This window comes from the organism of the source record quoted next, unplaced genomic scaffold (genome assembly GCF_019419815.1).
Source record: "Pyrus x bretschneideri cultivar Hongxiangsu unplaced genomic scaffold, Pyrus_bretschneideri_v1 Contig7, whole genome shotgun sequence".
Taxonomy (NCBI): domain Eukaryota; kingdom Viridiplantae; phylum Streptophyta; class Magnoliopsida; order Rosales; family Rosaceae; genus Pyrus; species Pyrus x bretschneideri.
Window position 1 is genome coordinate 9879600 of NW_025999809.1, and position 14812 is coordinate 9894411.

The window sequence follows — 14812 nt, forward strand, 5'->3', positions numbered from 1 at the left end:
GCATTTCTGAGTGGATGCAGGGAGAGAGAGAGAATTAGGGTTCTAGTCTTCTAGAAAGACAGTGTGAAACAACTTAGCTCTTTTAAGGTCAAGAAATAGTTTCTCTTCAAAATACATCATGACCTATTAACAGAATTCTATGTTTATGACTGGAACCGTTCATATTATAAATTACCCTTAAAAAATTATCCATGCAAAAAATAAATTAAAACTAAGAACGTTTAATCAATTAGTTGTAGCAAATAGAAAGACAGTTCATCATGCTTTTACCGAATCCTTCCATCTACTTTTATACAGTTTGATGACTAAACGATCTTTGTTTTAATTGATTTTTGCAAAGATGATCGTTACATAATACAAAATATTTGGAGTGGAGGGGGAGGGGGGGGGTTTATAGAAATTTCACTATTGAGATAAAACCAAAGAATAGAAGTGATAATTAAATTAGAGGGACATAAGGGTTTGCCTCCAACTCTCTCTCCCACATGCCCCCACATGTAATCATTCCCTATTCTTTGACTAATTATCTATCAACCCTTAATTAGCCATAGCTTAAAAAAATTAAACACATTGAAACCCTAATGAATTAAGCAAACAAAAGGAGCTTAATGTGAATTACAATTGCTAAAGAGAATGCAAAGAACATGGAAAAATGAAAAATTGATCACTCTTCCCCCAAACCCTAGATGAGAATTGAATTGAATTGAATTATTAGGGTGAAGAATGTGCTACTTTTGGGGAGCAAATATGGATGGGGCCTTATTCCCCACTACCAAATTAAATATCAATGGGATCCAAGAAAATGAATTTCCCTTTCTCTGCCCATCTCTCCTCCATTAAAACACCCCACCAAGAAAATGTGATGAGGTGCGAAAAGGAGAAAGGAAAAAGAAAGAAAATAAAGATAAAAGGGTGCCATAAACAAATACTCAACAAATTGGTTCTTTGTATTATTTATAAAACAAATACCAGATACTAGATATCTCCTCTCTCTCTCTCTCTCTCTCTCTCTCCTCTCTACAAAGTCCAAACCAAAGTATGGAAAGTATAAACCTTCTCATTCTCCTAAGCTTTAAAGCTCCTCTTTCTAAATATAGCTGCTCTTTTTTCTCACTCTATCACTTTTTCTCTCTCTGCAGAAATACAATTTGATCCTTTTTGCTGGATGGTAATTAGATTGTTTGATGGAGTTATTGTGGCACACAATCTTGATGTTTTAGATGATGGGTGTGGGGGGAAATTTTCACTAGGGCATGAAAGTCTTCAAAGGGCTTTGCTTTGAGGCCCTCCACAGCTCCACCATTGTTGTTCAGTGAGCTCTCTCTCTTTCTAAGTATGGATTTTAAATTTGCTTTTGTTTTTGGTTTTGATAAATTCTATCTGGGTTCAGTCTCTTCTTCTCTCATTATGAACAATATGAACAATCTAGGTCCCATTTTCTCAGTTTATTTCAACCTTTTTCATGAAATGTTATGTGGGTTTTGCTCTCTCTCTCTCTCTCTCTCTCTATATATATATATAGGATATATATATATATATATGTATGTATGTATATGTATTTTTCTTCTGCTTGTAGCAAGCCATCCCGCCGTTTATCCCTCTTTTGCTTTAATTTTGCTTGTTATTTCTGCATAAGAAAGGGGTGTTTTTCTTGTCATGTATATGCATTTATTAATTTTCTTAAAGTTCCAATCTTTATCATGGGATTAATTTCCTCAGATGCATTTTGAAGAGTTTGTGAGCCCTTTTGAAACAGAGAGAGTTGCTGATATGCGTTTAATGTCTGTAATTTTTTAGTTTTCTGGACGAATTTTTGTATGTAGTGTTATGCTTGAGATGATTAAACGTATGTAAAATTGTCAGTTTAGATAAATGACAGCTTAAATGTGTACTCTGTATCAAAAGAGCTTCTGCCATTGTCCCCTTGTTTCAACATTTACTTCTTGGATTTCTTTTCAGATTAGATTGATTTCATCAGTCTTTATGAACTCGCATGGTTAGTTGGCATGCTAATAATTTTCTTTGTTTTATCGAGCTATCTCATAGTAGTCTCTTATCTTTTCTTTATTTCTTTCTCCCCTTCTTGTGTGCTTTTTTTTCCGGGGGTCTCTGTTGACGAAGGGATCAAAATTCTTTTGTGATTGAGTGCTTCTTTTCTTTTGAATCTAAGCATCATTAAAGGCAGGTTATCTTTATAGACTTTGTGCTTGTGAACCATGAATATGGATCTCCTGAGAGATGTCTTTATGTGATGTAGGAGAGCGGGAACATGGACAGGACCAGATTAGATTTAAGATTTCATCATTACTCTGGATCAACACAGTCTGGGGAGTCTGCTTTAGACTTGGAAAGGAATTACTGCGGTCATCATCCTAATCTACCTTCAGTTAGTCCATCGGCCCTCCAGCCTTTTGCATCTAGTGGTCAGCACTCTGAGAGCAATGCTGCCTACTTCTCATGGCCTACATTGGGTCAATTAAGTGATGCAGCAGAAGATAGAGCAAACTATTTTGGAAATCTTCAGAAGGAAGATCTTCCAGAAACTTTGGGCAGGTTGCCATCAGGGCAGCAGGCTACAACCTTACTTGAGCTGATGACCATCAGGGCATTCCATAGCAAGATATTGCGGCTTTTTAGTCTTGGCACAGCAATTGGGTTTCGGATTCGAAGGGGTGTCTTAACAGACATTCCGGCCATTCTTGTCTTTGTTGCCCGTAAAGCTCACAGGGAATGGCTCAATCATGTGCAGTGTCTACCCGCTGCCCTTGAGGTGGAATTTTGGTGTCCTTTTTCTATGTTTTGGTTTTCAGATTAGATTATGTTGTCAATGACATTTTACTTTGAGGTTAGCTGCATCATATTTGTTTAGTCACAGTTAAGTTAATTTCCTTATTTCACATCAATCATGATACTGGTCTGAATGATATGCTTGTGTATTTTTCTATTGATTGAAACGATGCGGGTCAGAAAGATAAGCTTGTCAGGGTATTGATTTTTTTTAAGTGCTAATTCGTTGTTTTGATCCTTGACTAGGTTCTTGTTTTGTTTGGTTTCTACATTTAAAAAATGGTGCAGGGGCCAGGAGGTGTATGGTGTGATGTGGATGTTGTCGAATTTTCCTATTATGGTTCCCCAGTTTCAACTCCTAAAGAGCAGCTGTACACAGAGCTCGCAGATGGCTTGAGGGGAAGCGATCCATGGATTGGTTCTGGTTCCCAGGTATTCATACAAATATATATGTTAATATTTAGTACTTTTCTTAATTTTAATGTGATATAAAGATTTTTTTTTTTTTTTTTTTGAATAATGCGTAAAACTTCCTTTTGGAGGGCAACAATAGGTGTGCTCATAGACTGAGTATCCAAGGTGGAATTGACCTGAAGAGAGGGTTACACAAGTTAGCTAGTTGATAAGGTAATAATCTTATGAGTGGCTGGTCTAAGAAGATTATTACTTCTATCAAAACTGAAAAAATACCTGAGTGCTATTTAGGCCTTTACAGCTCCATGAAAATACTATTCAAGGATGACATAATGAATCGGTGAGGTAGTTTGCAATATATAATAGAGTTACCGTTGCTTCACTTGGCTTGCTTGAGTTCAAGTAAATGGTTTCCAGGGATGATGCATGTCATGTAATTGGTTTGGTTCATATCCTTAAACACTTATCGTATGAGTTTCTTTACGGCTGGATGGTAGTAACAATACAAGCTAAAATCATGCATTGGTATATGCTGGATGTCATCTAAAACATAATCAGTACATAAGATTTGGTTGGGTTTTGTTTGGCCAGTAATTTGCTCATTACTCTCAAAATTACAGGATTTGTGGTTCGCTTTATTTCTAATTCAAGGAACTGAAAGTATTGTGAATGGTGGTAAACTGAAGAAACTTATCAGAGTATTAAAGCGGGTGATCTTGAGTTCATATCCCTGCCACTGCAACCTCTCTATGTTGAGTTTTATGTGTTGGTTCCACTAGTGCTAGGGGGAAGCCCAACATGAGGGAGAGTATTAGAATATTGGCCTGCACCCCAAGATTTCCAACCGTTTAAGCTTTCAGGAATAGTCATGAACTTACAAAACTTCCCATTCCCTAGTTGTCAAATTTATTTATTGATCAGAGATCTGTATATACATTGAGCTCATTGTGTCTCAACTATTTAAGTTTACCTAATTGCTTTTTTCTTCTTTAGGTTGCTAGCCAGGAGACGTATGGAACTCTGGGTGCTATTGTTAAAAGCCGAACGGGAAATCGACAGGTTGGTTTTCTCACAAATCGGCATGTGGCAGTTGATTTGGACTATCCAAACCAGAAAATGTTTCATCCATTGCCACCAAGCCTTGGACCTGGGGTGTATCTTGGCGCTGTGGAGAGGGCAACATCTTTTATCACAGATGATCTTTGGTACGGTATATTTGCTGGAACAAACCCAGGTAACAACAACCAAGCCTTATCCCATAAGCGAAGTTTATGTGCATCTTCCGTTGCAAATAGTCAGCAGCTGTTATTTATGAGCTTGAAGGTGTGTCTAGAACATAGGGGAAAATTAGATAAGGACACTAGGGGCTATCGTCGCTTAGTTGAGGAAACCAGTTTGTGTATCCACAAATGGGGATTGATTGATTTGTAAGTTTATGTACCTTGCGCCTTGTCCTAGCCCAATATGTTTACATCATAATACTTTAAATTCTGTCTACATGGTCTAAGAAACAAAAGCGTTCAACCAATCAGTATTTGGAAGGCACAACTTGGTTTGAAGGATTTAAGGCACAAACATACAGTTGAATTTCTTGTTATAAGGTTGAGTTTGATCTGCCACTAATTTATTTGAGTAGCACTCTGGAGCAAGATAATTTGTAGTTTCTCAATTTTCTGCAACTTATCACTTTTGCTATTGGGTTCTCATCGTGTTCTGACTCCAGCCTGTGCCTATTACGATTTGGTGCCCCTGCAGAAACATTTGTGCGAGCTGATGGTGCCTTCATTCCTTTTGCCGAAGATTTCAACTTGAACAATGTAATTACAACTGTAAGAGGCATAGGTGAGATTGGTGATGTCTACACCATAGACTTGCAGTCTCCAATCAACAGTCTTATCGGAAGGCAAGTGATGAAAGTTGGGATAAGTTCAGGCTTGACGACTGGGACCATCATGGCGTATGCCCTAGAATACAATGATGAAAAAGGGATATGTTTCTTTACTGATTTTCTTGTTGTCGGAGAGAATCAGCAGAGTTTTGATCTTGAAGGCGATAGTGGAAGCCTCATTCTATTGACTGGTCAGAATGGGGAGAAGCCACGACCGGTTGGGATCATTTGGGGTGGGACAGCTAACCGTGGTCGCTTGAAACTAAAAATTGGCCAACCACCTGAAAATTGGACAAGTGGAGTCGATCTTGGACGGCTTCTTCAGCTCCTTGAACTTGACCTGATAACAACCAAGGAAGGGTTTCAAGGTTTGTGCGTCTAAACCAGCCAATTGTTGTTTTTCCATTTCCCCTTTTTTGGGTTCTGCTGTTCTTAGTCTAACACCGTCTGCAAACTCTTAAAATACGAATGGAGTTCTATGTTTTTGCTGACTCTTGGCTTTGTTGAGCATATTTTCCTGACTCCTGTTCTGCTTTGTTGTGAACATAGCTGCTATCCAAGAGCAACGAAATGCTTCAGCTGCGGGGATTGGTTCCACAGTTGGGGAGTCATCCCCAGCTGTTCGGCCCTCATGTAAAGATAAGCTAGAAGATGACTATGGACCTTTGGGTTTCAATCTTCAGAAAATTCCAATTGAAGGTGAGTCCTGTCAGGGACTGATTCGACCATTCATGCGTGGTGACTTTCACATAGAAAATTGTGTTGAAACTGCTCCAAATATAGAACACCAATTCATTCCCAGTGCCACCAGCAGATCTCCAGGAAATCAAAACAAGCAAGAGGGAAATCAGGTACCAAAAAACCTTTTGCCATTGCAGAGTAGCTTGGATGAAGAGGTATCTGTTTCGTTGCAGTTAGGTGAGCCTGAACCGAAGAGAAGAAAAAACTGCAACTCTCTCTTTAGCAGTAAAGGACCCGTATGAAGTAGGAATGAGTAAACTGTATTTCTTCTTGGAGTAACTGTCATGCGAGGGGTTGCTTCAAAGCGAGGACTTTAAATTCTCAGTTCACTTTATTCCAGATTGCAACTGCAGTGAACTTCATTCATCAGTTGCCTATATTCCTCCTGGGAATATTTTGGTAAGGGCAAAAAGTATAGGTCATATATGTGGAGCATACAATGTTTTAGAGAGATGTTTAGGCATTACCTGTGCTCGATTTTACTTTTGATTTGTACCACTTTAGTGAATATCCTTGTTCCTTATAGCATTAGCACCCCGAAGTGGGAATATAAGCAGCTCTTGTAATCCGAACGACATAATGTAAAATGTTGCGTTCGGGTAGCGAGATTAGTTTGTTCAGAGCCGAATTGATCGAAGGTCTCTTTTTGATGGTTGAAAGAGGAGGGAGCATGGTGGACTACACCATTTGTATCTTCATAAGTGATAAGTCTAGTAGTAGCCTATAAGGGAACTCACATTGTGGCTATATTTGTAAATGCGGCTTCAATGGAGACATTGTCTTCTTCATTATCTTATTTGTTTGGCATGTCCTTTTCGTTCAAGTTCTTTAGATGCCATGGAAATTTAGAATCCTTTTGGTGTTGAATCCTTTTGATGTTGAATCTTGCACTGGCATATATATGCACTTACATCATCGTTTTCAAATTGTATTTATTTTTCCTTTTAAAAATAACCAGTTAACGTCATTTAGTACTACGGTTTAGTGGTATTCCTCTTCACTTGTAAGTGAGAGGTCTTAGGTTCAATTTTCGTCAAAAAATTTGAACCAAATTATTACTAGCTCATTGTAAGACTAAGTCCATCTCTTCCTCTTAATGTAGATATTATCGTTTGTCCAAAAACCAGTTAACAAATTGAGGTGAAATGGAAATAAGATGATCCTTGTCACTGTAAGAAATCATTTTATCATGCCTAGTATGTGCTGAAACGACATTCTTTTGGACCAAATAAGGTTGAAGGGAATGCTCATGCGGTGGAAATTGTTCGTGATGGACTAGATTTGTGCTTGGAAGTTCAGTTTCTTGATATATGGAGTGAATGTTTCAGCACTACTACTCTTCCACAAGGAGTGTTCTTGGACTAGAGAAAAGTTTTGGGTTTTTAGTTGGAATCGCTATTTAGCTAATTGGGGAATGCTATTAACACCCATTTTTTTACGTCGCACACACATTTTTTAATTTTTGTCCATTGATATTCTTCAATTCATTCGATCTGGTGGCGGAAAATTGAGAGGGGTATGTAAGAGGTAACAATGAGCCACCCTAGCTGATAATGTAGAAGCTGCCCTCATGTTTTTCTTTTAGAAGACTTCATGACACACAGATGGAGTAAAAAGATGGTCATTCCCTTGGAGTTTTTAAAGGATGACCCATCCTGGAAGAATGAAACTCGTCATGCGAGAGTTGATGGTCATGAACTACAGTTGCATCAGGGTGCGAAAAATCTTCTTGTGTATGATCTGAAAGAACATACGATTACGAAGGTCGCACATAATTATAGAGAGCCCTGGAAGAAATTCTTTGTTAGCTACAGTTTCACTTGCATGCATGGGTTCTGTTTGACACGGTTACCTTTTGTGATCTATTAGGCATTTGATTAATCTGTTAAACTTAGTCCTGTGGAAATACGAAAAATCTCAGTGAGTGTTAGTGTAATTAATATTCTATTATCTTTTACGAACGCTTTAATTTTGTCTCTGAGAACGTCGATCGGATGGTTTGAAGTGATAAGAAAATTATAATTTCACACCGGGAAATTTGTTCTACTAGAAAATAAAAAATAAAAAAAAGTAATCCAAAAGATTTCTGGAAATTAGCCTTCTGAGATGTATGCTAGGGTAGCTAAAAGATCATCAATATTTCTTATTAAGCACTGCAAATCCAAATGCTCACCAAAGAACTTGCGTAACCCAGAACCTAAACCCTAGAAATGAAAATATGAGAATACTAGAACCGAAAGAAGTTGAAGAACTTTATCGGGGTTTTCACTCCTAACCCTTTTTCATTGAAGAAAGCAAGAAGAAGAATAAAAAAAAGTTGACATGGATGGGGTGGCAAGGTTTTATTCCATTTCCAGGAACACAGTGTACAGGGGCGAAGCTACATAGGTGAAAGGAGGGGCGGTCGCCCCTCTTCTCGCCGGAAATGATGCCCAGCAGCAATTTGCTGCCCCCTTTAGATCGTCGAAAAACCTGCAAACCATTCCTTTTCCTTCCTGCTGCTGCGCTGCGGGCGTCTGTTGTTTTGGACCTGGGTTTATGAAAAAGAAACCTTAAGCAGAACGACATCGTTTCGGCGTACTAAACAAATACTAAGAAGCTAAAAACGGCGCCGTGTGATCATTGAAAGTTAAAAAGATAAGGGGACCACCTTCCATTCGTCCGTGTCCCTTTCCATTCCAGCTTCAAGCCTTCAAGCCTTAGCCAGCGGCTTCCACCTTCCATTCCAAGGAGCCTCGAAGCCTTGAAGCCAACATCTTCCAAGCCAACTTCCATAGCCACTTTTAATGTAAATATCTAATGTTTTTTTTTTTTTAAATTTAATTATCCCTAATTGATAGTTTAATATAAAGTTTTGTTTAATTGATATAGAATAATTGATATGAATTGTATCGTTATTGATGAATGAATTGTTGATTATTGATGAATTTAACTGTTGATTATTGATTAATTGAATTTTTGATTCTTGATTAAATTAATTGTTAATTATTAATAAATTTATATAATTATTAATATTAATTAATTGAATTATTGGTCTAATTAGTTATTACTCGTGATAGACTCTACTCTAGGATTAAGTGACTTTTTTTTCTTTCCATTATACATTTAGGTAATGGAATGATACTATAAGTTATGGGGAAGGACAATCGATGTTTTATCACCCGTTAGTTTGATAATTTTGAGTGATTGAAGTATAGTATAGCAAAAGATGTAGCATTTTGTCGTTATTGCTACTTTTCAAATGTGATTTTGATAAAGTGAGAAATGATGGAAGTGATGTCTTCACTGAGAAACGGTTTACTAATTGGAGGTAAGGATTCGAAAATTTTCGCCCCTCCACCCAACAATTCCTAGCTTCGCCACTGACAGTGTAGCAAGTTTTTACCGTTTTTAGAAGTCAACAGCAGTCCATTTCTTGATGCATGGTCCAAGGAAAAGAACTCCAGAAAAGGTGAAAGAGAAAAAGAAATGGCAGTGCAAATTTGGCAAAATAACATGTTACATACACAGAAGGATTAACGAGTCCTTGGAGCCTCTCCATTATTACCGTGCAGTTTAGGGGAAGCTAGCTTAATTGTTTAAAATTGTTCGATCTCTTTCACTAATAAATGAGTCCCCATATGCAAGTGCTTTGAAGAACTCATTGTGTTCGACCAAAAAAAAGGAACTTATTTTGTATGTGTGTGAGAGAGAGAGAGAGGGGTCACAAGTGTTGGTTAAGGTACATTTTGCACTGCGAGGAACTAGGTACGATGCCAAGGACTCGCCGGCTCATTCTGTATGTTTCGGTGGAGAGTCTTGATGGAGTCACTAAGCTTGAGCCGGAAGGTGGCTGGGAGATCCCTTCCCCCGTTACCACATCCGAGTTGATTGCAAGAAATGTAACGGAGAGATTTTGGAAATTGGTCATCTTCCATTGTATTTGTGTGCAGGTGTGATGGAAGATGCTCAATACCATAGAGCCTTAACTGTAAGTTCTAGCTAGAAAGTTTAGTCCTTAAGTTTTATTTGTCTCTCACATATAACTTTTTCTGATATTGCTTAGCAAAATGCATGTGTGACAATCAGTCACATGACACAACGTATGAACTAACACACACACACACATATATATTAATGTGTGTATGTTTTTATGTATATGTGCAGTGCCCAAAGCGTATGGGGAACGGTGGTTTGAGGGTTCTGAGAAGGGGAGGGAAACCAATCACTGTTGAAGGAGAAGAAGTGGCAGTAGTAGAGATAGAGGTTGTTGGCCCTTTTCATGTGCACAAGAAGATCAAACTGTTCTACTTTTGGTGGATATGCAGAAAGGTAGAATACATAAAAAACTCCACAAGTTCTTTCTTTGTTAGTTTCTTTTCTTAGTTAATGCGCCAATTTAGGGTATTACAGAAATAATCTTCATTTCGTATACGTGTCTGCAATTTGTTCGAATCCCCCAACAACTTGTTCTAATGTAAATTAGAGTAGTGTAAGTACCAGTTTGTCACAGGATGATGGCAGTGGAGAACTTGTGGGGCCTTTTTCTGTGGAAAAAGATGGAGACTCTGCCTTTAGGGTTTCAGGCGACGAATCTGATGATGAAGGTGAACTTTTGGAAACCAAAGGGATCAAAGGATGGTTCCAGGTCACACCATGGGAAGAAGAGGTGGAGGGACTCGGGATCAAGGAGGCTTCCAGGTCTTCCCAGGCTTCCGATTCTGATTCGAGTTCAGAGGATTCAGATGATTAATTCAGGTGCATTGGTGCATGCTTTAGGGAGGCTAATATATATACATATATATCTATCCATCTATCTTCCAACTATTAATTATATTTTCTGTGTAAGACTGATATCTTAGTTTAGTTTTGCTGGATAGGATGTGGAGGAGTTTGTTTGAACTTTCTGGTATTTCTTAACTAGCTAGTTTTCATGTACTTCAATAACTCATTATTTGGTGTTAAGTTGAAAACTTTTGAGTTTCTATATATGTATGCAGTTGCTCTGGTAAAGCAGATAAGCATAGGTTTGCACTTGACTGGTAGAGGGTAAAATGTTCATCTTTCTTTATTATACAATTAATTTAGCAAGCTTTTTAGTACATGTCATTTCAATTCATAGCATGTGGTGGTTTAGAACAAAGACCTTGATTTGTCCATTCATAACTGAAGTAGATAGATATGTTGATTAATGTATACCTAAATGATGTGGACTTTTAACTCATAATTTGAAAATCCCATCTCCAAAAGTAATTTGGGACAAAGAAATTAAGTTATAAATTATAAATTAACAATAAATGCATATGTGTGAGCTGGCTTGGTCATTATGCTTGTGCTTTGACACACAGTTCGAATCTCCTTCTTTATAAACTAGACCAGTTTAGAATATCGCTTTCCAGAAAGGAAAAAAAACACATTAAGCCCCAAAGCTTTAGCTGTTGATGTTTAAGTTGGACCTTGTAATGTTGTTTAATGGTTAAATTAATAGTATAAGTGAACTCTGTAAATGCCTTTCTGATTGGTGGTTGAAACATTAGCCATCCATGTTTATGTCATGAAAACTAAATATACTACTGATGTGGAAATAACAACGAAATTACAATCATTGCATATTAATTAATTTTAGCAGAACCATATATCTCTAAGAACTTGTTTCCTGAGACTCTTGAGTCACCATTTATAATATAAATCATATAAGCTGTTGTGTTTGTGTAGCTTGGACGCCGGACATCCGATAAATTTGGAATTATACGAACATTGTAGTTTCACACTGGTATGCAATCATAGAAAAAATGACTTTCACGCACTCCTTTTTTCTTTTGGATGACCCTCGTATTTACTCATGTCATTTGATTGTTTTTCAATTTGTTTAATTCAAAGGTTAGAAATAAATAAAATTGTGCATAAGAAGAAAAATGATGTGCGGAAATTACTTCTTTTTCTACCTTCATATTTTATGGGTTACAAAATAACTCTGCAACTATAAAATATATAATATGCCACAATTAAAGAACTTGTTTTGATGAGAACCTGAATCACCATATCACTTCATATCATCAAATAAGCCACTGTGTTTTGTAGCATTTGATTTTTATATGCCAAGGGATGTAACCCTGCACCAAAATAAAGAGAGAAAAAGAGAAACCAATAATCCTAGTACCACTAGTGTTTTGCCACTTTGCAAGGCTAATATACAAATGGAAAAAAGGGAAAGAGATCCTCTCCGGATCTCTTCCATCAAGGTCACCGGATCAAGTGATCTGGGCCTTTAAAATTTCATCCAACGGCAAAAAATTATTATAGCTCTTAAGAGATCAAAACAGATGGGCCGTTAGATGAAATTTCAAAGGTCCAGATCACTTGATCCAGTGACCTTTGTGAAAGAGATCCGGAAAGGATCTCTTTCCGAAAGAAAGGCCTTTGATAGAGACTTCTATTGAAGTAATTAAGCTTTTACTATAAGATTAATGAACAAAAGTTTTTCACAATCTTGTGAAGATAGTCCAGTGAAAGATAGATTTGGATGAAGAAAGTTGAGGTTCCACAATAAAATCAATTGGCAATATGGAGTGAAACTGATTATTTTTAAGCACATGTAAGGTTCCTCATATTCCGACGTGAGATTGATACTCTCAACATGGCCCCTCATGTGTGGGGATTTTCAAGTCTAGCGCGTGGACAACACAAATCGGGTGATGTGGAGCATGTGTGGCCGTTAGGCTTCATGCACGGAGCAACCTGCTCTAGTGCTATGAAGAAAGTTGAGATTCTATCAATCAATTGATAATATGGAGGATAACTCAATTACTTATAAGCACATATAAGATCTCTCATTTCTCGATGTGGAATTAATTCTCTCAACTTAGTGCCGGGAATTAACCAGGGACATAATATGATTTCCACTTAATCGTTTTGGGCGAAGATGCACGTTCAGTGGTCTCAAATAAATAAACAGCAGGTATACCTTTAGAGATGGGACTTAAATTATAATTGAATTATGAAGATAAGATGCACAATAATCAACAACTACTGTTTTCAACACCTTAGGAGCTTCGGATGATAGCTAGAACTCATAGAAGTGGTGCACTACAAACTCATTGTGGGGAAATGAAATTTCAGTACTGATCAATTGTCTCAGGCTAAAAAAACAAGTACTGACTTTTGTCACTAACTCAAACACAAAATGAACAAATTAAAAAACATATAATCATTAGTCTGCTACTATTCTTCCGTTGACAGATAAACACAATATATATGTGTGTGTGTGTATTCTACATGCATAAACTTACTCAAAACACAAAATGAAAAAAAAAAAAAAAAAATACAAAAAATTTGTAACTCAGTTGGTTAAGAACATTCACCTTACATCTGAGATCTTGAGTTCATTCCCTCGCTTATATGAAAGAAAAATGAGCAATTGGATTTTTGTAATTGTATATCTGGCTTATGGGATTAGGTACTTCTATATAATCTCTACATTACAATCACAAAATCTAACTAATGAATGGTAAAATTTGAATATTGTAGTTCCAATATCAGATTAATTAGTGATCCATTTGAAAATAAGATGAACTATACTGGTGCTCTAATTAAATGACCAAAAGCATGCATCTTTTATATATTAGTTTTCTTGAAGAACACCAGTTGGTGATCTGATCTGATGAAAGTACATTCAGATTACCCCCCACCAAAAAAACAAATTCAGTATACACTTAAAATTCCTTGCTTAACTTTTATGTCTTAAAATATAAAATTTGTTTTGCATATGCTAATTCTACGAGTTATTATATTGGCAGCCTCCAAGACAACATGCAGCATGCATAACACACAGAAAGAGGGAGGGAGGGAGAAATAAATACCTCAAACAAAGCTGTCCTTGGGATGACAGTAATCACTTCTCCACAAGAGACCTTTTGTATTCTTAGTTCAGAAACATTTTCTATTGTTGATGAGTGAGTGATTGAAGCTGCAAGATGATCTGGTTGAACAACCTATATATACATATATATATATATTATATCTAGTTAATTGAAAATATGAATGCAAGATTTTGTTTTCCAAAAACAGGCTTCTGATCAATCTGTATAATTTTTAATTGAAACAGAAAAGGAAAAAAATTGTAATCAGCAGGATATATGCCAATTACTCTCTTGGTTAATTGACTAAAAAATAAAAACCCTTTTCTCCAAAAACATGAAATAATCAAGATCTATATATAATTAAATGAGATCTAAAATACATATATATGGGGAATACTATGTATATATGATAGCTATGGTTATGTATATCAGATCATGCTGGCAGCTTCAAGCTCTCAAACCAACAAACCAGACAAGGGAAGAAAGATGAACCAAGAAGCTGCATAAAGGTTTGGCCTTCGTTGGAAAATAAGCACTTTTTAAGGAAACAGCTGAAGCAGAATTTCACTCTCAGCTTAGCCTAGATATAGAGAGATTTGCTGAAAGAGGCACACACGAGGAATGCATGTTCTAGGTAAGAGAAAGAGGGAGAAGCCTCGTGACAATCCTCCTAGCTTTCTCTCTCTCTAGATTTATTCTAGCTAGCTAGCTTCGCTCATCTCTATATACATGACAGCTTTATGCACCTCTAGCCATCACCCTTTCTCTACATCTTTCATCCTTTATAGCAACATACATGGCATGCCAAGTACGTTGATCATGTCCTCATTGTAACATTTGGTGCTAATAAAACCATAACATGTAGAAAGAATTTTACACATAACATTTTATTATTGACACAAGACATTATGATAACAATGTACATGTACTTTATGAGTCTCGCTTCCAATGTATATTTACTGTAGCATTACGATGTAGAGTATTTAATTCTTAGGTTTTTTGGAACTCCTTACAACTATTGACCTGACCCCTCTCTCTCTCTCTCTCTCTCTCTCTCTCTCTCTCTCGACACTTGTTTACATAACATGTCTATACAAATCCCTATAATGAATAGATTTAAAGACGAAAAAAGGGACGGATTTGG

At 36.9% G+C, this 14812-nt stretch overlaps 2 protein-coding genes across 4 annotated transcripts; both read left to right on the forward strand.

Annotated features, from left to right (window-relative positions):
* The first annotated feature begins 877 nt into the window (after positions 1-877).
* Positions 878-6626, forward strand: LOC103965087 (protein NARROW LEAF 1). Of its 2 annotated transcripts, none has more exons than XM_009378106.3 (7): positions 878-1036; positions 1140-1333; positions 2258-2770; positions 3076-3219; positions 4195-4435; positions 4957-5457; positions 5639-6626. In XM_009378106.3, the coding sequence occupies exons 3-7, from the start codon at positions 2270-2272 to the stop codon at positions 6070-6072; spliced, it is 1821 nt and encodes a 606-aa protein (XP_009376381.2). In that variant the 5' UTR covers positions 878-1036; positions 1140-1333; positions 2258-2269; the 3' UTR covers positions 6073-6626. The 2 variants fall into 2 exon arrangements, with proteins under 2 accessions (XP_009376381.2, XP_009376380.2); XM_009378105.3 differs by having other exon boundaries at positions 1140-1312.
* Positions 6627-8829: 2203 nt separating this feature from the next.
* LOC103965091 lies at positions 8830-14145 on the forward strand. 2 transcript variants are annotated; one of them, XR_007254303.1, is made up of 3 exons: positions 8830-9800; positions 9977-10141; positions 10301-14145. XR_007254303.1 is itself a non-coding variant. In XM_009378111.3 (3 exons), the coding sequence occupies exons 1-3, from the start codon at positions 9768-9770 to the stop codon at positions 10560-10562; spliced, it is 438 nt and encodes a 145-aa protein (XP_009376386.3). In that variant the 5' UTR covers positions 8830-9767; the 3' UTR covers positions 10563-14145. The 2 variants fall into 2 exon arrangements, 1 of the variants encoding a protein (XP_009376386.3); XM_009378111.3 differs by having other exon boundaries at positions 10323-14145.
* Positions 14146-14812: the final 667 nt, after the last annotated feature.

Excerpts from the sequence above, each read along its gene's own strand:
- LOC103965087 (XM_009378106.3), top strand. The coding sequence starts at position 2,270 with ATGGACAGGACCAGATTAGATTTAAGATTTCATCATTACTCTGGATCA. Across the intron at positions 2,771-3,075 it reads GTCTACCCGCTGCCCTTGAG|GGGCCAGGAGGTGTATGGTG; the intron begins GTGGAATTTTGG and ends AAAATGGTGCAG. Across the intron at positions 4,436-4,956 it reads ATTTGCTGGAACAAACCCAG|AAACATTTGTGCGAGCTGAT; the intron begins GTAACAACAACC and ends GTGCCCCTGCAG.
- LOC103965091 (XM_009378111.3), top strand. The coding sequence starts at position 9,768 with ATGGAAGATGCTCAATACCATAGAGCCTTAACT. Across the intron at positions 9,801-9,976 it reads AATACCATAGAGCCTTAACT|TGCCCAAAGCGTATGGGGAA; the intron begins GTAAGTTCTAGC and ends GTATATGTGCAG. Across the intron at positions 10,142-10,322 it reads TTTGGTGGATATGCAGAAAG|GATGATGGCAGTGGAGAACT; the intron begins GTAGAATACATA and ends AGTTTGTCACAG.